Genomic DNA, 21407 nt, shown 5'->3' with positions numbered 1-21407 from the left:
CACACACACACACACAATAATTGAGTGTATATCACTATTACTACTTTTGCTTCTGCCCCTCTTCTGCTTCATTCCTCAAAGGAGTAGAGTGAAATACATTCACTTTGAAAATTAAGGATTTTAATTAGGGATGTGTTTAAAATCAAAGCTACTGTATAGCAATTGGTATGCAGACCCTTTTAGTAAGAACCCTTTTATGAAGGGTTTATTAGTTGTTACTAATGCTGGTTATAAAACATTTACTAATTTGTTATAAGCCATATGTCATTGACAGTCAAGACAACAAAACATCATGAGATTCTCCCATTAGCTATACTAAGTCAAGTTTTTAAAATTTTAATGTTAGCAAGTTATTAATATACTGTGTTCTGTCCACCCACTATGGCACATATACGCAGATGGGAATGACAAAAGCTGTCAGTCAAAGCAAACACATGAGGGTCAAGGTAGACAGCTGATGGAGTTCAAATGGTTATATCTTACTCCGATAAGGTCCCATTTTTATCAGTACAAGTGTTGTCAGTGGTCCCAAGGTTCAGAGGTTGTGTAGTACTTAAACATCAATATATTACATTAACAGTCAATGAGACTGTTAACAAATGATGGTGGCTGGTGCTCCGTACTGCACATATCCCATCAGCCCTCTTCCTACTGGCTGCAAAAGCCATTTCTAGCCAACATTGTATAAAATAAGTGTTAAATGTTAATAGTCTACACACACAAACGTGCCGACATTCTAATCAAACTCTCTGTCTTTCTCTTTGTCTTTCCAGTCGTTATCCAGATGCGAAGGTGATAAACTTCGGCACATGGTTCATCTTCAGCTTCCCCATCGCCATCATCATGCTGATCCTCACCTGGCTCTGGCTGCACTTCCTCTTCCTTGGCTGCAAGTGAGTGCGTGCATGTGTGTGTTTGGGTGTGTATTTTTATTTTTGTATCCCGGTGTACTGTGTGATTATGGTGGTGTGTGTATCCTACATGTCCACTTCTTACTTGCTGGGCAAGAGTAATGCATCTTATCATTATAGACTCAGGATAATCCCTGAGTCTGCACACCTTTGAGCCACGGTGCCTCTTGAGTGTGTCAGGTCACCGTGTGGTTGATGTTTGTTATTGTTGCGTGTCTGCTCAGCTTTAGGGAAACATGCTCGTTGAGCAAGAAGCGCAAGACCAGGAGAGAGATGCTGTCAGAGAAGAGGATCCATGAGGAGTACGCAAAACTGGGACCCATCAGGTGTGTACATGCATTTCCTAACTGAAGGTCCCTGGAATATTTGAAGTTGTATGGGAATTTGGTCATTTCCTGTCCACAAATGCCCAGCTCTATGTAAGATTAAAATACATATAGAAAACTAATGAAAGCCTGAATTTGTGTGGAAATGCATGCAATTATTAACCTGATTGAAGGATTTTAAAGTCCAAATAAACATCAATACTGTGGGCAGTAACCTGTGTGTGTGTGTGTGTGTGTGTGTGTATCTTACTTACACATTCAGACATGACATCATGGCACAATCATGTTATCGCTCATGTAACTGTTGCTCATTTGCTTTTGTGGTTTTTATGTGTGCGTGCGTATTCCAGCTACCCGGAGGTGGTGACCGGTGTTTTTTTCATCCTGATGACTCTGCTGTGGTTCACCAGAGAGCCTGGTTTTGTCCCTGGCTGGACGTCTCTTTTTGAGAAGTGAGTACCCATAATTTGCAACACACCACTGCAAGTGTTAGTGATCAGACAGGTGTAAGTGGCTTTAGGTGGGTAGTGCGGTTTGTCAGTGAGAAATACATAAACACACACTGTCACACAGACTTAGAGCACATAGACACTGCAAGCATGCACCGTGAGAAAACTTTATGTTGAACTTTGGTGTTCTCTCTTCTTCTTCTTCTGCATGTTTTATATCTGTGTTATATGTTATATGTGGGTGTTTTCCCTCTCAGGAAAGGCTACAGGACCGATGCAACAGTGTCTGTCCTTCTGGGCTTCCTGCTCTTCCTCATCCCTGCCAGGCGACCCTTCTCCTCCTCCTTTCTTCTCTTCTCCAGGCTATAGCCTATATTACCACAGGTCAGGACACTCATCCACTGCAGTTTATTATAGTCTGTTTATCTATTGTGGTTTACGGGTGGGGTTTAACATATCGGACAATGTAAGGGGTGTCAGTGAAGCTGTTCAGCACTGCAAATCAACATCAGTTACCATTTATATATTTACTGTGATGGTGCAGACATAACATTGTGGTTGTTATGGTCTACTCAGTTCATCTGTCAAGTTTAAATCAAACAATAGAAACACAGCACAACACTTAAAATATCCTTCTAATCCCAAAATCGGTGACAAAGTAAGTCTCACCCCTGCCCTGCTGTTACCAGCCTGTGCAAGTTGATTTATTGCCTGTGTTCTGCAGGTTCACTAGGTCAGAAAAACCTCTGTGTTTAGGTGTTAGAGGGTTGGTCTAACTGTAATTAGTTTAATCAATATTTTAAATTGGGGTTTTTTATAATTGATAATTAGTAATTAATCAAAAGGATAATTAGAAAATGAGCTTTAATTAATATCAAAGGTTCCTCGGGCCACCACCCCCTTGAATAACGCGAATGATACTGAGGGGTCTGAGATTTCGCGGGCCACACATTTTATGACTTTCAGTCACTCCAAACAGGCTTTTATGGCTCCAACAAGGCCTCAGGAGAATTCCTTTGTGTTCCTGAGCACATGGTTAGGCCCAACATCCTTTTCGGTCCAGTTAAATACTTCAAATGAGTTCATATTTAAAAAGTTCATATTTAAAGGTATCCTTGGATCCCAACATTCCTGAAGAGAGGGACACTGGAGACAATAAGGACCCTGACAGGGACAAGGACTCTGCACCTCTTCTAGTGTCTTCCCCAATCCTGGTTGAGATCCCTGTCCCAGAGCCACCAGCCAGAAAAACTTCAAACCACTGGGTGAGAAAGTCAGAATGACCTTAATCACTTGGTGCAATTAAAGTTTAGTAATATTTGTGTATATATTATTCATGATTTTAAGTATTCTTTGTCCTTCTCTGCAGTGCCGCATCAGTACTTATGTTTGGTTGTTACTGGGTTACCCTGTCCTGGCTGTGGTCCACTCCCTGGCCTGTGTGCTCTCCTGGCTGCTGGTCTTCACTATACCTGTTTTCAAAATGAATGCTCGCACAATGACCATCGTCCTCCTCATGGCACCAGAGGACATTCAGATTCACAAACTAGAAAAGGTACATGGTCATTTTCTGTTAGTCAAGAGAAAGATGTCATGGCAAGGAATGTGTGTGTGTAATCTTTCCCTTCTTTCTATATTGGTCATGCTTCTTTTTATTCTATAGAGCTTTTATAGCCAGCTTATTGGCTATGGTAACATGTAGTTAAGTACTCCACATGTTAGTATGAATATTGCCTCTAGTGTTTGCAGTGTGTAAATGGCCAGTCTAAATAGTGCATCTATTACAGTTCAACCAAAGAGTCAGTTCAACCAGATCACAAAGAAATTAGTTTTCTTATCCCCCAGTGCTGTGGAACATGTAGTTTTGGTTTTATTTGCAAAGGTTTTGAGATATCTGCCTCTGACAGTGTCAACTGTTTTCATTGGGAACTGACTTCAATAGAAGGTGCAACCAGGAAGTTGTTCCTGGAAAAAAATATGTTCATCTAAATCCATTACACAGGCGAAATATCTCAAAACCTTAACACAACAAAACTGTCTGATACCACTGGAGGTAAGTGGGACAAATGTTTTTTTCTTTTGACTTGCCCTTTAAACGTTATCCATTAATTGACAGTTTACATCTAATATATTTAAGTTAAGGTGAGTGTCTTGTTTTCTCTCTTTCAGACACTTGGGTGCAAGACCAGAGTCATCTTATGCTGTTATCAAGCTTTCAATGTGTATTACTACAAATACACGGTCCAAGGAATCAACATTTTTGCTCTCAGTATCCTTCTTTGGATTGTTGGATTTAACTTCATGAAAAGTGCTTTGTAAATTACCAATCACCGATGGCAATACTGTATTCTCAATGTTATTTCTGGACCTAAGACTTGGAAACATTTTGACCAATTTTCCATCCCATCCCCTCCCCATCGAGGTAGCATTTTAATAAGGAGCCATTGTTTACTGCAGATGTACATGGTCAGTACAGTACTGGTCTGTTCACTGTCCATCCATTTTTTTCTCCTTAAGTCTATGTTCCCTGCAGACCTGCTTCCCCTGGTAGTAATCACTCTAATTATTGGCTATACTGACAGAGAACACAATTACTTCAATGCAGAGACCATGTTTGCCACAGCCATCACTTCCATCATTCCGCTATCCTATTTTATTGGCATGGGTATAGCCAGGTACTGTATTTTTATTATTTGTCCCTGGCTAGTAGACAAAAGAAATAAAAGGAAAAGTACAGACTTGGGTTGCAATAACTTCCTACTAATTCCTCATGAATTCTACAGTATATTGAATTATATTTTTATTGGTAACTGTACATATTCCCACAGCATTTCTGCACAGAGTAATTTTGCAGTGGGAGCGGTGGTAAACGCGACGTTTGGCTCCATCACCGAGATAACATTCTACATCACAGCGTTGCTGCAGGGGCACCGGGCTACCACCAAATGTTATGAAGAGATCGTTAAAGCAGCACTCACTGGGACGTTGCTTGGGTGCATACTGTTCATACCTGTGAGTGCTACATGTGTACATGTCAGCATTACAATCCTTCCTGTGAAGTTTGCATGCACTAACCTCTTACTGTCTGTCTGTCTGTGTCAACTGCACAGGGTATCTGTATGATCATCGGGGGCATTAAACACAGGGAGCAGCAATTTAACAGTCGTTCAGCCGGAGTGAGTTCGGCTTTACTCTTCATATCCATAGGAGGTATGTACTGTATGGCAGCTGCATTTTTAAACACCATGTCCTCCATCAATAGATTCATAAAACTGATAACTCTTAAAATATCGTCCCTAGGTGTGTTTGCTCCAACGCTCTTCTCAAAGACCTTCGGCAATCTGGTGTGTGAAAGCTGCACCAATATTCCAGGCAATGCCAGTGTACCCTTTATCTGCAAGGACTGTCACTACGACACGGTGGGCTGCTTCACTTAACCATCATACAGTATGACTTCATGCTTGTGGCCAATTGTACCTGCACTTGGAAATGACATGGGAATAACGCCGCCGGATCGNNCTCTCCGCTCTGGTTCTCCAAACAGATGCACTGATGAGCCAGGATGAATGCAGTGGCCCTGGAGCCCTCCACGGGGCCCAGTTTAATTCTATAAGGGTCCCTGACTGGAGCCTGGAGGCTCAGAGACCCCCGAAATAATTCTAAGTATTTACCCAGAGAAGGCACTGCCTTCCTCGGGTAAATACTTAATGACGAGAGCACCAGCAGTGTGATTCATGTGATTTGTTGTCTTGATGTTTGTGTGAACACATTCAAGATACCTTTTTTCCATGAATAATAAATATTTATGGGGCTCCACAGCTAAAATATATATGGCTTTATAAGGCTAAGTGATTGATTGTAATTTCCACCTTCATTTTTTGCTTTTTTTGCAGAGTCAAGCTGACCCTCATTTGATTCTGTCCCAAATTGAGTAAGTTCAGGTTCTACACACAAATGTATTTTGTTTGTAACTGTTTTTTAAAGTAATCCGCTTGATAGTGGACTAACTAATTATTACATTTAAAAAAATGTTTCCAGGCCCCTAGTGTACACAATTTCTGTGCTTCTGCCTACTGCATACCTGATTGGCCTCATTTTCACGCTGAAGACTCACTCCCACATCTATGATATCCATATCAGCGATGGCCAAGCCAGCCATGCACACGGTCAGTACGCACAAGAGGGTACCAGCACATTCCAGCCCACTGGTGAGGTCACCACTGGCCATCTCCACGCAGCCAACTCGTGTATTAATGCCAGCATTGTTGCCACCAGCCAGGTGGCTGCAGCAGGTGTGTGTGTGGTGTGCATGTAATGTTTGGGCTAAGGAAGATGAAGTTGCAATGCACTGACTGCCTGCTGCCTGCTATATTAACCTGTTTGTGCATGTAAGGAAGGCATTTCTCTTGCAGTTGCAAGTTGTGTCAGTGCATGTTCTCTTAAGCATGTGAGGGTAAAGAAACTAAATACGGGAGAAAATTCAGACTTGGAACTTGATTGGATGTATGTGAAAGTGGGGAAGCATGTAACGTGTGTCTGGCCCCAGCAGGTCACCATGTAGTCCACTGGTCCCGGTGGAGGGCTCTTGCGGTACTGATTGTTGCCACAGTGTTGATGGCTTGCTGTGCCGACCTCAGCACGGAGAACATCGAGCCCATCCTGACCCATTCCTCCATCTCCCAGGTATTCAAAATACTGTATTTATAAAGAGTAAGAGATCAATTAAACATGTTTCAAGACCATATTAGTATATAGCAGAGGATACAAACCCACAATTCAAGTTGAACTTCACAACCTGGAATACCTTTTGGAAAAACTAAATCCAACTTGCTGTTTGCAACCAGAGGGTTAAGATGAAATGTAGTTTTATGGAGACTCAACATACCTGATATGTTTAGATATAAAGAGAATGAATGTCTGCCTCAATGCGTTTCTTTGTTCTCGATGCAGTACTTCATCGGTGTCACAGTGTTGGCCATGGTGCCAGAGCTTCCTGAGATCGTCAATGGCATCCAGTTTGCACTGCAGAACAACATCAGCCTGAGGTACAGACTGAAGCCCACTGCACGGTTGTAGTATAGCTTTAGTCACAACCTGAATCTCTTAACTCTATAAAGCCTGTACTTCTGGTGAGCAGAAATTTACACATGATAAGTTTTTTTCACATAATTTTGAACAGAATTAGACTTCATACATTAATTTTCCATAAGTTGATGCAGACTGAGCCAGAGGAGTGTTATGAACATTTTTAACTTGTTTCTACAGTCTTGAAGTAGGCAGTTGCATTGCTGTGCAGGTCTGCATGATACAGATTCCCCTGCTCATACTCTTCAATGCCTTCTATGTAAGTGCCCATTTTTTTTGTAATTAATAGATTTCTTTACACAATGCAATAGTTTAAATCATGAAAGCTTGAACCTTTCCCATTTCCCAGGATGTTGGATTCGTGCTAGTGTTCAGTGACATTCATCTCTGGGCCAGTATCTTCAGTGTCATTCTGGTCAACTACATCTTCATGGATGGAAAATGTGACTACTTTCAAGGTAAGTCATGAGGCAGAGATTTCCCCACATCAGAAATGGAGCTTGAAATCATCAATTTCAAGCTATAATTATCATGTAGATTAGAAGAAGATACACTTTATTGATCCCCCTAGGGGAAATTGTTTTTTCACTTTTTTTTTATACACACACACACACACACACTATAATCAACTCTTTTTTTGTTTGCAGGAACTGCTCTAGTGGTGGTCTACCTCATCCTATTGGCCCTTTACTTCTTTGCTCCTTCTCCACGCTCGTGTTGATCTGCTTGCCAAGAAAAATCCTAAGGCTCCAAAATGTAATGCCACTTTAAAAAAAAAAATACAATAACCCTTTATCTTCAGGTGGTGTGTTCAGTGGCACAAAAGGTGGAAAATTTGGATTGGCTTTTTGACATTTCACAGTGGAGCTGTGAAAAGATTGACTGCTTTTGGGCAGTATATGATACTGAATGGTGTTCTGTGTGTGAACATTTTCCCAGTCCTGGCTGTCATTAAACATCCATATATTGGTCTTGCATTTACATGTATGCATTTTGTAACGTGGTTTATATTTGACATAATAAATGCATCAATTGATACAACTTTTTGAACCAGTGCTTCACTACCTATATCATTTTGTATTTAAAAACATGGTTTCTTGAAAGATTTTACTATAATTTATATTGGATTTTCATTACTGCTACATTTTAATATCTTGGTTCTCTAAAGTTAGTTATTATACATTGAGACTTTTAGTATGCTCAACTAACAGGACAAATGGCATGCTTGTTATGTGAATTCTCAGAATAGGAGGAGCAACAGCAGTTCATGCAAAAAGTAAAACAGTTTGGGTTTTATTTCCGTTGTATCATGCTAATTATTAGTCAAGCAAAGGAAATTGGGGAAAAGAGAGCTATTTACAGAACAATTTTATTGACAGTACTCCAATACAACATTCACACAAGCCTACTATACAACATTTTAGTGGTCACCTTTAAAACTATGTCCCAAAGTAAAGGTTAGATGATGTTAATATAAAAAGCAGGTAATGACATCATGCACAAAGTAGTGTGTTATGCAGAACGGAAATAAAGGGGCAAGAAGTGCAGGCAAACCATCGGGCAACATTTCATCCTGGGTCTCGACTAACCTGTCATCCCTCATTATAATCACACTTTGTTCAAGATGCGACATTATTTGGCATCAGGTAAATTCATTCATTAAACATGTGAACTGTATTGAACACACTGACTTGACACGTTGAATAAGTGCTTTTAGGATTAATACCCAAAAGGCTTAATATGCTGCATGTTGTCCTTAAGTCCACTCTTTCTGGCCAATAAAAGGAACAGAATACAAAGCTTCTGCATCCTTGAAACAGGATACAAAATTGGTGTTTTTGCCACGGAGATGTTGAGTGATTATATGTAATGGCTTGTTGAAAATGGTTAAAATGTTCACTTACTTGAAAAAACCTTCACTCATAATTTTCAACATGATCTTATACTGCCTGTATTTGTGAAATTTCAACCTCATTAGAAGTTTGAAAAAGGCACTGCAGTATAAACAAATGTTTGTATAAGCCTGCTACTGAAGCAACTCCCTGTGCAAAACATCTTCTATGTCATCAACAGAGAGGGAGTAAAAGTCTGAACAGAATTAAGTCTTTATTCGAATAAAAGCATTTTTAAATTAAAATTTAAAGAGCACCAAATTCACAGTGATGTGTTGCATGGTTTGGTTTACAAATGAGAGCTGCAAGAAAACAAGATGGAAATTAAATCAATTTGATGATACCCACCTTACTTTTTACTTTTTTTGCAGATGGTTTTCCAGGCAAAACCTTATGTATAATGGAAAATAAAGGAAATACAAAGGCTCAGACATTGAACCCTTTCTTCACATACTAATGAGGAGCATACAGTGTTTCTGCATGTTTTAGCTAAGTTACCAGAAATAAAATACATGATCCATGACCACTTTAAAGGCATACCACAACTTTGTTTTTTTTTAATGTTTTTTCCCTCATCTCCAGGCTGAAACTGGTTTCCATTCATATAGTATGAAAACAAATCTGAAAGACTTGAAATTTAAGATTGGTAATCCCTCACAGTAAACATCATGTCTGTGTTTATTTATGTTAAAGTTATGCACGGATAACTTCAACCATAAAAACACATTAATATCAGCGTGATTGATTATGTAAGCTTCAAGTTGCTGGAAGTTGATTTTCATACCATAGGAAGAAAACAGCTGCCTGAAAGGTTGCAAAAAAAAAAAAAAAACATTTTTAAAATCTAAAACACTACAGGATGTCAGCAGTAATGAAGATTATATAGGATGTCAAATTAAATTAGCTAAAATGTGCAAAAACACTGACATGGCCCCTTGGTAAAACCACTGTCTGCCACTTTCTAGAATCATTACTTAGCTTATAGGATCTATTAAAAAAAAGTAAATGTCCACAAATTTGCAAGACAAAGTGTGCAAACAGCAATATCATGTGATGAGAATATCCCCAGTATAACAGATTTAGTCCTTCAAATAAATATACATGCATTCTTCCTCTGCACAGAATTCTTAAAAGTACTAGAGAAGGCAGATTTTAAAAACATGGGAGAGGACAGTCTTTGAAAGCGTGACATGGCAAAATAAAGTATTTCCGGCTTGGCAGTTTGGAGGATGAGAAGCGGGAATTCGTATTTACCTTGACACAAAGGCATCATGTAAGGAAAAGGGGTGGCTGGGGGGCGGGAGTTTGAGTAAAATCCATAAAACATTCCACATTTATTTTCTTTATCATCACTGAAACTGCGGAAAATAAGAGCGAACAAAAAAAAGGCATCGCATTGCTTTTGGTTTTAAGGCGGGGCTACGTTAGGCAGGGGAGGGAGAGGGCATTTTTTCCCGAGAATTTTGCCGTGAATTAAATTCTGTGCTCTGTCATCTCCTCCCAGTCCAGCCCAGTCCATCCCATCCATTCATTTGTCTGTCCTCCACTGTGTGGCCTATTTCAAGCGTTCAATGAGTTCCTGTGTGAGGCCCAGGTTGAGCAGCTGCATGGTGGGGAGTGAAGTCAGGTGGGGAAAGGCCTTGAGGAGCTTCTCCCAGCATAGCTCCAGCAGGCTGGGCACAGCCAGCCAGATCTTAAAAAGAGAGCCAGTTCTCTTGTTCTCATGGATGTTCACCACACCACCATGGATGTACATGCAGCCAGCCTGGGAAAGGAGTGAAGGAAAGAGAGAAACTTAACATTTTCTATACACAATAGAGAGTTTGCCAAAGAAATGAACTGGGGTATAAGGACTGTTGCTATTCCAAACTACAGTTCATTGATTAAACTTATATAGGTAGAGTGACCAAAAAGCGTAGTTTTCTACTAACTGGGGTGACAGCAGCACAGTGGAAGTAGGCCGGCTCAGGCATCACTGCTGGTAGTTTACTCCACTGGAAAGTCTGCAGATTAATCTTCCACAGATCAGCTAATATCAATTCCCCGTTGTAGCCTCCACAGATAAATACATCTACAAGGGAGAAAGATGAACCATCAGACACTGATCACGTGGTTGCACATGTGTTAGCTCATAGGGAGTTACTTTTCACTTAAGACTGACGGTTTAACATTTGAGGATGTGATATCAAATTTCAGGAGCACCTGTTTATCTTTGAAGCAGAATAACAGAAGTAGGATTTTTATCAGGTGACGGTAGTTGCACAGCATTGTTGAAAAATTCTCACCATTTCGTATTTGTACACAGCTATGGCATCTCCTAGGAGCAGGATATCCTGTCAAAAGCACAGACTTTTTAGAAGGGTGTGAATAAAAAACCAATCAGGCTTAGTTATAATAATGAGGTGCAGACTACAGACCTATTTTGTCATGAGGTTTAGTTGTAATCTCCTCCCAGGAATTGGTCTCCAGATTGTAAGCATGTATCTATTAAAAAGACACATTATTTACTTCCTGGTGTAAGTCAGTGTTTGGTGCAGTGATTAAGATGGCTTGTATACAAAACAAAACTAACATAAACCGTAATAAACAGTCATCCAGACACAGTAGATTATCTTTTGTCACTCTACTATATTTATAGTCTTTAGAAATCTCTTTCATCTTCCTTAGCTAACTAAGTGCGCTAGAGAGGAAAAATACAATATATAGACCAGATATCACTTCAGCAGTTATAAAAACAAAACTAAATTGTTCAGAGTTTTGTGCTTGAAACGTTTTGAATTTGAATTACTGGCTGGCCCACAGTTTTAGTGACAAGTTAAATGAGTTAGGTGAATCTACCCTTAGTGGTTTAGTACCTTGTCCAGAGGGTAAGATGTCCAGGAAGTTCCTCCTCCCAGAATGTAGATCCTCTGTCTGTCATGTGCTATTTCATGCCTGTACCTGTGGCACACACATACAATAGCACACCATGTTAAGGAGTTTTACACAACTGGAAAGAGCCCTGCTTATTTTCCCCCATCCTGCAGCACATTCAGGTGTCATAAAGGCTTACCGTTCCTCAGGCAGGTCATCAGGAGGGTTGTTGGGCTTGAGGTGGATCCACTCCCTGGTGGTCAGGTCCAGCCTGTGCAGGTCTGTGCTGTAGATGTAACCCGTTGTCCCTCCAAACACGTACAGGAAACCATTTATAATAACCATTGCCTGAAGGAAAGAAGATATGAAATAACAGCCTTAGTACGAAGGCGCTCTAAAAGAAGTCAAAGTTTAAAAATGTGTAAATTCACTTACAACCAATTTTTTAAATATTTCAAATCCATAAACTGAATTTGGCCCAGAAAAAAAATCAAATGACTTATGAATGAATTATGAGGTTACCTGTCCATAGATTCTGTTGGGCTTCTTCCCCCGACAGTTGAGCAGTGACCAACGCTTGTACTTCACATTACAAACATGTACGTCATTACCATTATTTTCACCAAAGGGGATCCCAGTGCCGCCAAACACCAGGAGGTTGTTGCCGTGCAAAACAGCTGAAGAAACACAGCAACAATTCAAATAACTCAATTTTCATAAACCTTTTTTAACAGAAAAACTGGGGTTTGTTTTGTGTATGAAATACTAATGAGTGCTAGTACAATTAAGTATCAGAACGGTCAAAACTATTAGATATACAATGTTTCACCTGACATAGACGCCAGCTCTGTGGGCATATAGCCCTCTGTTCGAATCTGCTGCCAGCAGCCTGTGGCAAAGTGGTACCTCCAAAGCTCCCTGAACAGTGGATAGTCTTCATTCTCTGAGCCTCCTGACTCATCGTAGTCAGGGTTGTACCCTCCAAACACATACAGGTTAGTGTTGTCAGCAACGCAGCGATGGCCACTTCGGGCGGGAGGAGTACGATGACCTGGAGAGGGAGGAACAAAGCTCCATAGAAGGAGGAGAAAGGAGAATCATTTAAACTGAGATACTAGATAAGTACTAGACTGATTAGATAAACACACAAAGTACAGTTTAGTAAAATATCATCGGTTGTATTTACTACAAAATCTGACTGAACTGACTGTGGAGTCATCACAGTGCATCGTCGTGTTAATAAAGCCAATTTCATTCATGTATTCATTCTTCCTTGTCACAGAACGCTGAAGGATATCCCAGCATGCCCTGGCAGAAAGGGTTAACACTTGAAGATGAGTCACCAGGGCTAACACATAAACACATTCAGTCACATTTGAGCAATTCTTAACCTCAAGTTTGCCTGCATGACTTTGAATTTACTTTAAGAGGAAAACAATGGGCAACATAAACAAAACTCAATGAAAGAAAGCCCCAATATATCCTAGCTGGGAGGCGATAGTGCAAACACCTTTGCCAGCTCTGGAATCAGGAGCTTTATTATGTTATGTCCTGGTGATAGATCTATATTTCTGCAATAGCATTTCTTTGTGTATTGTTTACGCCCAGTTGAATCAACTTAGTTCACCTGCTCGGAGACAATAAGCTGTGAAAACCTTTCAATGTTGCTTAAGCAAGAAGTGTGTCTCTGCAAGGCTCCCACTTTTACCTTATAAGGAAAGCTATGCAAATAGAAGAAAATAAAACATCACTATTTGAGATACTGTTTACTATCCGCAGGCAGACGATGACAGAGTACAGTGCACGATATGCCAAATCTAATAATGTACCTCTGTTTAATGTGCTAAGAATAGAACTGAGGCCTACCTACAACTCCACACTGATGTTCCAGCCAAACAGTGCATTTTTAATAATTAGGATGTGTAATGGACTGGGAAAGCACAGCGATTAAAGGGGGCTAACAGATACAAAGCAGAGGAATGTAGGAGCAGTGGCATGACCAAACATCCACACTGATCCAATGTGAATGCCAGAAACACAAACGGGCAAGTTCATTACTATGGCTGTTTTACATTATCATCTCAAACTTAATCAGATCATTCACAATCATAGCATACCAGGTCACTGGCAGACCTCTGTCCAGGTGACACTACATTCATTTGTTATACTTATTGCTACTGAGCCATAATAAAAACACTGTGAAACTCCCGATAGCATCTCATAGCAAGAGTTTTTAGATTTTAGAGGAACTGGCCTTAGGTTACTTTTCACATTTGTTAGAGATGTCAGTGGATTTAATACAATATGACCAATTAGGGCTAATTGAAGGTGCCAGTTAAATGGCAAGCACCAATCTAAAAGCATCATCTAGAGTCTTCAGTATTGCAATTGCTTAGTTCTGACCAAATAAATGTTTTTGCAGTCGTCTATGATAACCATCAGTCATCTAGGTCATTGCATATTTTCTGCAGCTGCATGTAAACATCAGTCAGGGGGTTATCAGGTGGACTTTGCTGGGCCGCAGGTGGGACTGGTCTTGCAAACAGTTTAAGACTAACATATATCTGTGACAGACAAAACTCAAAACATAACAGGAATCAATCCTTTCTGGCTTTTCCCCCACACACCCAGAGCAACAGAGTATGCTCTGTGAATAATGCTTATTAATACATTCTCTTGATACACCACTTATTTAAATTGCCAGACAATGATGCTCCTTTAAATTGGCATTTGAAGTGTTTTACCGAGTAACCAATGATTGTGCATCAGGCCAATATACCAAGCTGTCTGTGCAGCATTTAACAAAAGGTGTGAGAACCAGTTTTAATGATACAACGTTAACACATACCATCTCGGATATGACTGCTAGCATGCTATTAAAAGATAAACAAGCAGCATTACGGGACGCTGCTCGTTTGAACGCTACGCTTAGCAATGCAACACCAGTTAAGGTCTATTAAGTCTATTGGACTGGTAAAATGTGCTCAAAGTTCAAACCTATCGTTAGCACGTCTCGCTAAACGTTGTTGACCGACCTGCTAGCGTCTGACCGTGCGGCGGCCTGCCTGTCAGTCTCTCGAATTTATTCAGCTGGTCCGGACTGCGAGCACCTTCAGCGTCCGACATGGTTTCCCGTTACAATCCGGCCCTGGAGAATGTCAAATCAAATAAAAAGCATGTGCTAAAGTGCTGATAAAACATTATAAACCACCCCGCACATCACAGTCACTTTGAAGCCATTCACAAATGTTACCCCCCCCGGCCGCGAGAGCCTTGGCCAATCAGAAGGCTTGTTATTAGGACGTGGCGTCATTAGAGATGGGCGGGACTGCGCGTGTCTCCAAAACAACAACAGGTTTTTTTTTGTTTTTGGTTTTTTTTTAGCCCGAGGCCCCAAATGTGGTGGTCCGTGGAAATGATTTATGTAGTAAATGGATGACTGGAAGATTCTCTTTAAATCCTTAAAACAACTGGAGAAGACTCTTTAAATTCTGTTATATCTTAATTAAACCCCCTTTAAGTTAACTTTTAGTTTAGTAGTTTTTTGTTTGTTTGTTTAGTCTGGTTATTAAATTGGTTTTTTTCTTTCTTTTATCTCTCTTTCTGTTAATATATGCTTCTTTCATGTATTTATTGTTAGGTATGATAAGCATCCATATCCATTGATGATGCCTGTTTGTTACTTGAAGAAGCTTAATAAAGTTTGTTTTTTTGTAATGTATGTAGTTAAATCGTTAAATAGAAGTATGAAATGTTAATCCTACTAGGTCCATAATTTAGAAATAGGTTATTTCTAACCCACTTAGGCAGGTTATTTTGTCAGAACAAGACAGCCACCAACCAAATATGTTAAAAAAAAAAAAAAAAAATGTGTTTAATTATATTTTTTATTATTTAAATGTATTAATTATATCATCCTTCATTTTGGTTTGAATGTTATCAGGTATGTAGGTAGGTTCTGTTGGACAATACTTAATACGTTTTCATTTTATTTAGGTATATATCAGAATCACTTTTATTGGCAAGGTATGTGCACACATACAAGGAATTTGACTCCGGTTTTAGGTTCCTCTCAATGTACAAACACAGACTAAGAATAAATAAATAGGACAACAAGCTCAACATATATATACTCACAGGGTTATTTTACAGGGATTGTTCCTGACACTGTGTATATATTTAGGTCTAAAAACATAATAGTATAAGAACCATGGAATAGCCCATCATTATGTCATTAAAACACAACAAATAACAATAACACAAAAAATGATATCCTAAAAACTTTTTTAAATAATGTCAGTGCATCTCGAAACAGGGTTAACCTTATTTAAAAATAAACTATGCATTGCACCATTCTTTTACCCTACCTTGATAAAAAAAAGAAAGAAAGAAGCGTGCTATCCCTGACAACATGCTTTTTAGATACCCATGAATAAAACAAACCCCTTTTATTTAGAGTTCTTGAATTTTTGGGATTCGTTGCATTAAAAACCTCCAAACAGCGCCCTCTACTGGGTGTGAGTTCAAATTAAAGGTCGGCTGGTTCTCTGAATCTGCACCCAGGATGAAATACCAGCAGTGTCTGATGTAACTTAGTACCAAGGCTGGATTACCAACACAAAACCACGGACCACCTTTTACAAAAACCTTTTGCAAAATAATCAATTAAGGTAGTTTATCCCGACTAAAAGGAGAAAACTATAAATCTAATCCTGGTTTAAATAAAGTAACTCATTCTGTAAAAAATTAAATAAACAACTGAGCTGCCTCATTGGCTGATCCCATATTTGTATTCCTTTGTTTCCCTGTTGTCATAACAATTCCTACTTAATAAATGCACACAAAGAATATTATAGTTGGTATCTCCAAACAGAGCAGAACCGTCCACAACATTCAAACGAGGTCGACGGTGAGGAGAGCGGAACGATTTTCTTTCAGGGTTGTATTTTCCGGGGGACCTCAGAGCCGATCATGGCGACTCTCGGCGGCAGTCGTGGGGATCGTCTCGGCAACTCAAATCAACAAAAGTCTTCTCTCGCTTCTCCGGAGAAAGTCCGTGAACTTCTTAACGACGGGGTGTCGTCCACAGATACCGGACCCAACAGGTGAGTGTTTTGAATTATGGCGCGCTGTTTGTTTGATTTAAAGAGGGTGGGGGGGGCATCGGCTAGTTTTGGTTAGCCACTTAGCTCTGCGGCTCTGCTACTTTAGCCGCCTTCACTCAGCCTCATTTGAAGGAAGCGCCGCACGTCTGCACCGATTTGGGAGCTTGTAACTGTTAGTTCAGGAAGGGAAGTTCACACACCATTTTTATTAGTTGCTTTTATTGTTTGTTTTTTTGTCAATTTACTTGAAAGCTTTGTGGCGGTGGTCGTCGGGCTGTCTCTCTTGTGCACACTTGCACAGATGAGGGGGTGGGGACCCGAAAGTTTTACTCTTAACAGGTTATCGTTAAGTTAGTAGTTGGCTGTTAATCTCTGGAGTATTTCCTACCTGCTTGGTCAGGTTCAATACATTTAGTTAGACTTTACTGTGAATTAATACAACAGATAGCTCTTGGGAAGAAGCAGCTACTCTCCATTTTTCCCTCTGTTGTTCAGCACGTTTTATTCAGCTGAAATGTTGTGTAATTGCATGTCACTGTGTTTTAGCTTGCTGTCTGTTAAACCCACCACCAAATGAACCTACCACTTATTCATTACTTGTTGTATAAAATGTTATTCTAGTGTATTAGGAGAAATCTTACAGTGGCAAAGTAAACGTACATGTAATCAGTGTTTTTACCATTCAAATAATAAGCAAGTGTGTGGATGCTGAATATGTGTTTTTCTCTTTTTCGCTTGGATTTCAGTGGACAAGGAGATTTGAAAGTTCTGGACGTAAAAAGCAATGCTCAAGCACCTTGCGAGGCAACGAACAAAGAAGCCTTTTTTTCAAGAGTGGAATCTTACTCAATATCCTTTCAGTCATTTTGACCCAATATGAGGCCTTTTTTATATTATACAACCATGTAAACACTAAGAGACAACACTTGTTGATCTATAATTTTGATATTTCACATATAATGAAACTGTCATAATGGAAATGCATATATATCTACTTTCATTCAGAGTAATGGTGAATGTGACGATACTTTGTTGAGTGACATTTTCCTTAGCATAGCACTGTTTGAAATGGGCAGGCAAACCCCGGATACTGTCCCCTCTGATGTGTGCCAGATATGGCTGGATCAACGTTGGCTGTGATATGCTCAAGTGCTCCAGCTGCCAGGCTTTCCTTTGTGCATCACTACAAGCAACTTTAGACTTTGAAAAATGTGAGCAAAACAGAAAGAAGGGGAAAAAAGCAATGTCACACCTCATATTGGTAAGGTTATGCAGTCTGCCAAATATTAAAGGTCAAGCAACTCTCCTTCTGTCTTTAATAGATGAATCCCGCATTGCAGAGATATCGAGGCAGCTTCAGACACAGCATGAGAAGTTTTGTCCCTGGCCTGACTTTCCATGCCCAGGTGGGAGCAACCGTTTTACATTCTAACAAAACTTCTCTTTAACATGACTGTGTCATTTCAGCTGTATTGACCCTGAGTTATCCACATGCTGGGCAAACTGAATGTTGATGTCATTTCAGAGCGGTTCTGGCTGGTTCCAGCATGTGAACCATCAGCACTTCTCACTGCCTTCTTGGAGCGCTTCCAGAGCGCCTGTCTCCTTGCACAGCAGCTGCCAGCCATGAAGCCAGAGCAGCTGAAGTCTATGGTGAGGCAGGAGAAGAGCCTTAACTTTATTGGATACTGACAAAAATGCCCACTGAAACATTATATATTATTGTTTCAGGAGATTGTGGAAAGGATAGTCTGATTGATTGTAGAAAAATGTTTGTCTTTTTACATTTAATTAATTTCAACTTTTTCCTTTCAGTCACTGACTGAGGATGTTGTCAGTGTTATACTGCAGCTGATCGAGGAAGAACAAAAAAGAAAGGGAGGGACTCTATGTTCTGAACCTTTGGCAGTCCAGGTGGCTGCATGCATTGTTTCACTCTGTGGCTGGGCTGCAAGGTGAGATGATACTCCTCTTTTGCTGTGCTTGACACCTCATTACACTTTTGAATGTTTCTGTCACATTTTCTAGTAAACACAACTTGATATTGCTATAAACTAGAGTAAGGACACATTAAGCTAATTTCGTACGTCATATATATATATCCTCGATGATGTACTAGCTGCATGGATTGAAAGAATTGAAAATGAAAGGCATGGGGATGTTTGAAACTGAGAGAATCATGGCACAACATTTATTAGCATTCCTCCACCTGATCAAGATGTCTGAGCCATGGATTTCTCTATCTTAGCCCAGCTCTGCACGCCATGAACCTGCCCATCCTCACCTGCTCATACTGTATGCGCAAGGTGGGCTTGTGGAACTTCCATCAAATGGAGGGAATGGGAGGTGATGGAGATGTCTTTACAAACACTGTAGGCCCCTCTACTCAAGCAACAGGTCCTGCCTCAGCAGTTACACACGAGGTCCAGGGCGACCAGTCTGCTTCTGCCTCATCCACCCCTACTACAACTCCATGCCGCATGAAGCTAAGGAGCCAGGACTCCACCCGCTCTGACCAGGCAAGCTTTAATCAACGGACGGCTGACCAGCTAAATAAGCTACGCTATGCACATATTCATTTTAAGCAAAATTACTTTACTCTATGTATAACAATGGAAAATGAATCTGGTGTGTGTTACAGGGTGAGGGAACTTCCTCCCCCGTGGCATTGCGTGCTCGAAGCAGAGACTCGCCAAGCCCCAATGAAGAGCTGCCAAGTCCTTTGACCAGAGGCAAAAGGACCGCAACTCGCAGTAAAGGACAAGGGGACAACTCCGGGGCGGATGGCGCTGCCAGCCTGCAGCACCCTCCTAAACGCCTGTGCCTCTCATCAGTTGGTGGTCCTGTAAGAACTAACATTACTGCTGATTTCACACCTTGTTTTATCAGTTTTTAATTGGCACACAGTTCACATTAATAACTTCTAATATGAATTTTTATATAAAAGTAATATAAATGATTTTAACACTGGCTGCTCAGTCATATCATATCATTATATCATCATCATATAAGAATCCTAGTTTCATTGCACACTTCTATTCAGTCTGATTCTTGCATGACACATTTTGCCACATTTACATTAGCAAGGAGATTACATTGAAGTCAGTGCCTCCAATTTCTTTATAAGTAGCTTCAGCAAATGACTGAGCAATGATGAATTGTACACAGGTAGAGGGGACAGAAACTAACTAAACATTGTTAAACAAAGAATCATNATCATGGGGGGGGGGGGAATCACAGTTCGCCCTATCCAGTATTTAACTTATTCAAGACAAGTTTGTATAACTCAGACCCTAATTCTAGTTACATTTAAGAGCCGTGTTTCCTTTACTTATTTTAAATTGGCTATTACAGAAAGCTTTTTTTAGCTACTTCTTTCTCCTAACCTTCTTTATTTCAGGATGGGCTCCTGCACAAGAATTCATTTGACCCCCTCGCTCAGCACAGAGACTGGTGTCCCTGGATATCTGTAGGAAAGGAGAATGTAGATCCAGGGGCAATCCAGTTTTTGGATGGCGGTGCAGCACTTCATCAGCAGGGCTGGAAGGCTGCTCTCGACCTCCTCGTGCCCATGAAGAAGAACTCTAATATAGCAGGAGGCAGTCCAGCACAGGCAAGTCGAGACTTCTGAGCTTTGCATTTTACAACAAAGCAGTCTCAACAAAAGTTACCCATCACATCCACCAGAAGGTCATGCATAGCAATAACAGGCTCTGCCACTTGGCTATGTAGCTTAAATTTAAATAATATCTGACATTTCTATATTTTCTCTTTCTTCCCAGGGCCCACGTGACAAGTCTAAAAGGGTGTTTGCTATATTCCGTCAGTGGCAGGTATCCTCCTCTCCATCTCAGTAGACTGTTTCATACAAACAGCATTGCAACACTGAATTGATGAACTGACCTGCCCTCTTTTTATGGTACCGAGTCTGTAGTACCAATGACAAGAGTGTCATATCATATCAATGTACGCCATCCCATAAAGTTGTGTTTCTGGAGGAAGTTGATTGTGTCTTTAGGCAAATGAATAAGTGTCTTCTCTGTGAACAGTGAAATATGTGAAGGATGCCCGTGTGGCATTAAAACATTTTAATTCTGTGTCATGAAAATTGGGATGTGTGACTACTGGGGGGGCCTATATAGGCCTTGTATCATGTGTATACATAAGTAGTAATAAAATACATCTCAGCATTTAAATTGACCACAGGCAAGACATCTACAACTAACCTCACGTGAAGTCTGCTTTGGTAGTCCTTGGTGGTAGTCTGGAATTCTGTGGAACAAGACAAGTCCCTGATCGTGAGAAAGGGCCAAATGGCTTGACACTGGAAAGGCAACGTTTACCTTCAATGTATGTTGAGTCATTTGAGGGAGTGGTAAACATTAACCTCAGATCAGCAAAAAAAACTGTGAGGAAGTCATTTTTGTGTGTTTACTGTTGTGGATGTGAGTTCTCTTTTTTAAAGAACAATTCTTTTGGTAGTGAAATCTTTTCATTTAGTCAGTGCTAAAATCCTGCGTATTGCAGGCAGGTAGAACCATGTGCCATAAACTTCCAGTCAATTCTGAAATAGATTCAGGATACCTGTACTTTTTGCCTTTCTGTGACATCTCATTGCTAATTCAGTCCTCTCTGTTCTGCATGTGCTTTTATCTCCGTAGAATTTCCTTAAAGTGTTTAATAAAATGCTCTTCTGAAAGTTTGTTTCACTTTGCATGTTCCTCTAAAATATCAACTAAAGAAAAAATGAATTGGACATTGATTAAATGATTATATATTTCATATA

General features: G+C 40.2%; 3 protein-coding genes across 5 annotated transcripts in view; 2 read left to right on the top strand and 1 right to left on the bottom strand.

Moving 5' to 3' along the window:
- cax1 (cation/H+ exchanger protein 1) overlaps positions 1 to 7793 on the top strand; it is a 10303-nt gene extending 2510 nt beyond the window's left edge. For 2 of the 3 annotated variants that reach the window (XM_035674881.1, XM_035674872.1), the window contains exons 7-20: positions 2796 to 2951; positions 3056 to 3241; positions 3856 to 3955; positions 4220 to 4361; positions 4515 to 4698; positions 4797 to 4896; positions 4987 to 5105; positions 5580 to 5617; positions 5725 to 5978; positions 6236 to 6369; positions 6637 to 6731; positions 6952 to 7030; positions 7121 to 7229; positions 7419 to 7793. In XM_035674881.1, coding sequence (XP_035530774.1) covers positions 2796 to 2951; positions 3056 to 3241; positions 3856 to 3955; positions 4220 to 4361; positions 4515 to 4698; positions 4797 to 4896; positions 4987 to 5105; positions 5580 to 5617; positions 5725 to 5978; positions 6236 to 6369; positions 6637 to 6731; positions 6952 to 7030; positions 7121 to 7229; positions 7419 to 7492 — 1770 coding nt within the window. In that variant the 3' untranslated portion in view covers positions 7493 to 7793. The remainder of the gene's footprint in view (positions 1 to 2795; positions 2952 to 3055; positions 3242 to 3855; positions 3956 to 4219; positions 4362 to 4514; positions 4699 to 4796; positions 4897 to 4986; positions 5106 to 5579; positions 5618 to 5724; positions 5979 to 6235; positions 6370 to 6636; positions 6732 to 6951; positions 7031 to 7120; positions 7230 to 7418) is intronic. The other variant, XM_035674889.1, reaches the window with a different exon arrangement.
- Positions 7794 to 8858: 1065 nt separating this feature from the next.
- klhdc10 (kelch domain containing 10) lies at positions 8859 to 14800 on the bottom strand. Its single transcript, XM_035674861.1, has 9 exons — positions 14552 to 14800; positions 12346 to 12567; positions 12039 to 12193; positions 11716 to 11864; positions 11519 to 11603; positions 11081 to 11147; positions 10949 to 10996; positions 10595 to 10734; positions 8859 to 10428 (listed from the first exon to the last, which is right to left on the bottom strand). The coding sequence occupies exons 1-9, from the start codon at positions 14640 to 14642 to the stop codon at positions 10219 to 10221; spliced, it is 1167 nt and encodes a 388-aa protein (XP_035530754.1). The 5' UTR covers positions 14643 to 14800; the 3' UTR covers positions 8859 to 10218.
- A 1651-nt stretch (positions 14801 to 16451) lies between these two features.
- Positions 16452 to 21405, top strand: zc3hc1 (zinc finger, C3HC-type containing 1). The gene is made up of 10 exons (XM_035674849.1): positions 16452 to 16621; positions 17368 to 17470; positions 17682 to 17832; positions 17944 to 18027; positions 18147 to 18274; positions 18437 to 18576; positions 18870 to 19140; positions 19263 to 19466; positions 20022 to 20234; positions 20404 to 21405. The coding sequence occupies exons 1-10, from the start codon at positions 16488 to 16490 to the stop codon at positions 20476 to 20478; spliced, it is 1503 nt and encodes a 500-aa protein (XP_035530742.1). The 5' UTR covers positions 16452 to 16487; the 3' UTR covers positions 20479 to 21405.
- The last annotated feature ends 2 nt before the right edge of the window (positions 21406 to 21407 follow it).

This window comes from Morone saxatilis, unplaced genomic scaffold (genome assembly GCF_004916995.1).
Source record: "Morone saxatilis isolate NCDOM2014 unplaced genomic scaffold, NCSU_SB_2.0 Contig10, whole genome shotgun sequence".
In the NCBI taxonomy this organism is placed as follows: domain Eukaryota; kingdom Metazoa; phylum Chordata; class Actinopteri; family Moronidae; genus Morone; species Morone saxatilis.
The sequence above is the reverse complement of the archived record's forward strand: the minus strand, read 5'-3'. Positions and strand labels throughout refer to the sequence as shown.

What these genes read in the sequence shown, in the direction of transcription:
- klhdc10 (XM_035674861.1), bottom strand. Translation starts at nt 14,642, where the DNA reads ATGTCGGACGCTGAAGGTGCTCGCAGTCCGGACCAGCTGAATAAATTC. An exon ending in CATCTTACCCTCTGGACAAG is followed by an intron (nt 11,148 to 11,518) that starts GTACTAAACCAC and finishes TCTTTTTAATAG; the next exon opens with ATACATGCTTACAATCTGGA. An exon ending in ACTGTGCTGCTGTCACCCCA is followed by an intron (nt 10,429 to 10,594) that starts GTTAGTAGAAAA and finishes CTCCTTTCCCAG; the next exon opens with GCTGGCTGCATGTACATCCA.
- zc3hc1 (XM_035674849.1), top strand. Translation starts at nt 16,488, where the DNA reads ATGGCGACTCTCGGCGGCAGTCGTGGGGATCGTCTCGGCAACTCAAAT. An exon ending in CAGAGCAGCTGAAGTCTATG is followed by an intron (nt 18,275 to 18,436) that starts GTGAGGCAGGAG and finishes TTTTCCTTTCAG; the next exon opens with TCACTGACTGAGGATGTTGT. An exon ending in ACTCCACCCGCTCTGACCAG is followed by an intron (nt 19,141 to 19,262) that starts GCAAGCTTTAAT and finishes TGTGTGTTACAG; the next exon opens with GGTGAGGGAACTTCCTCCCC.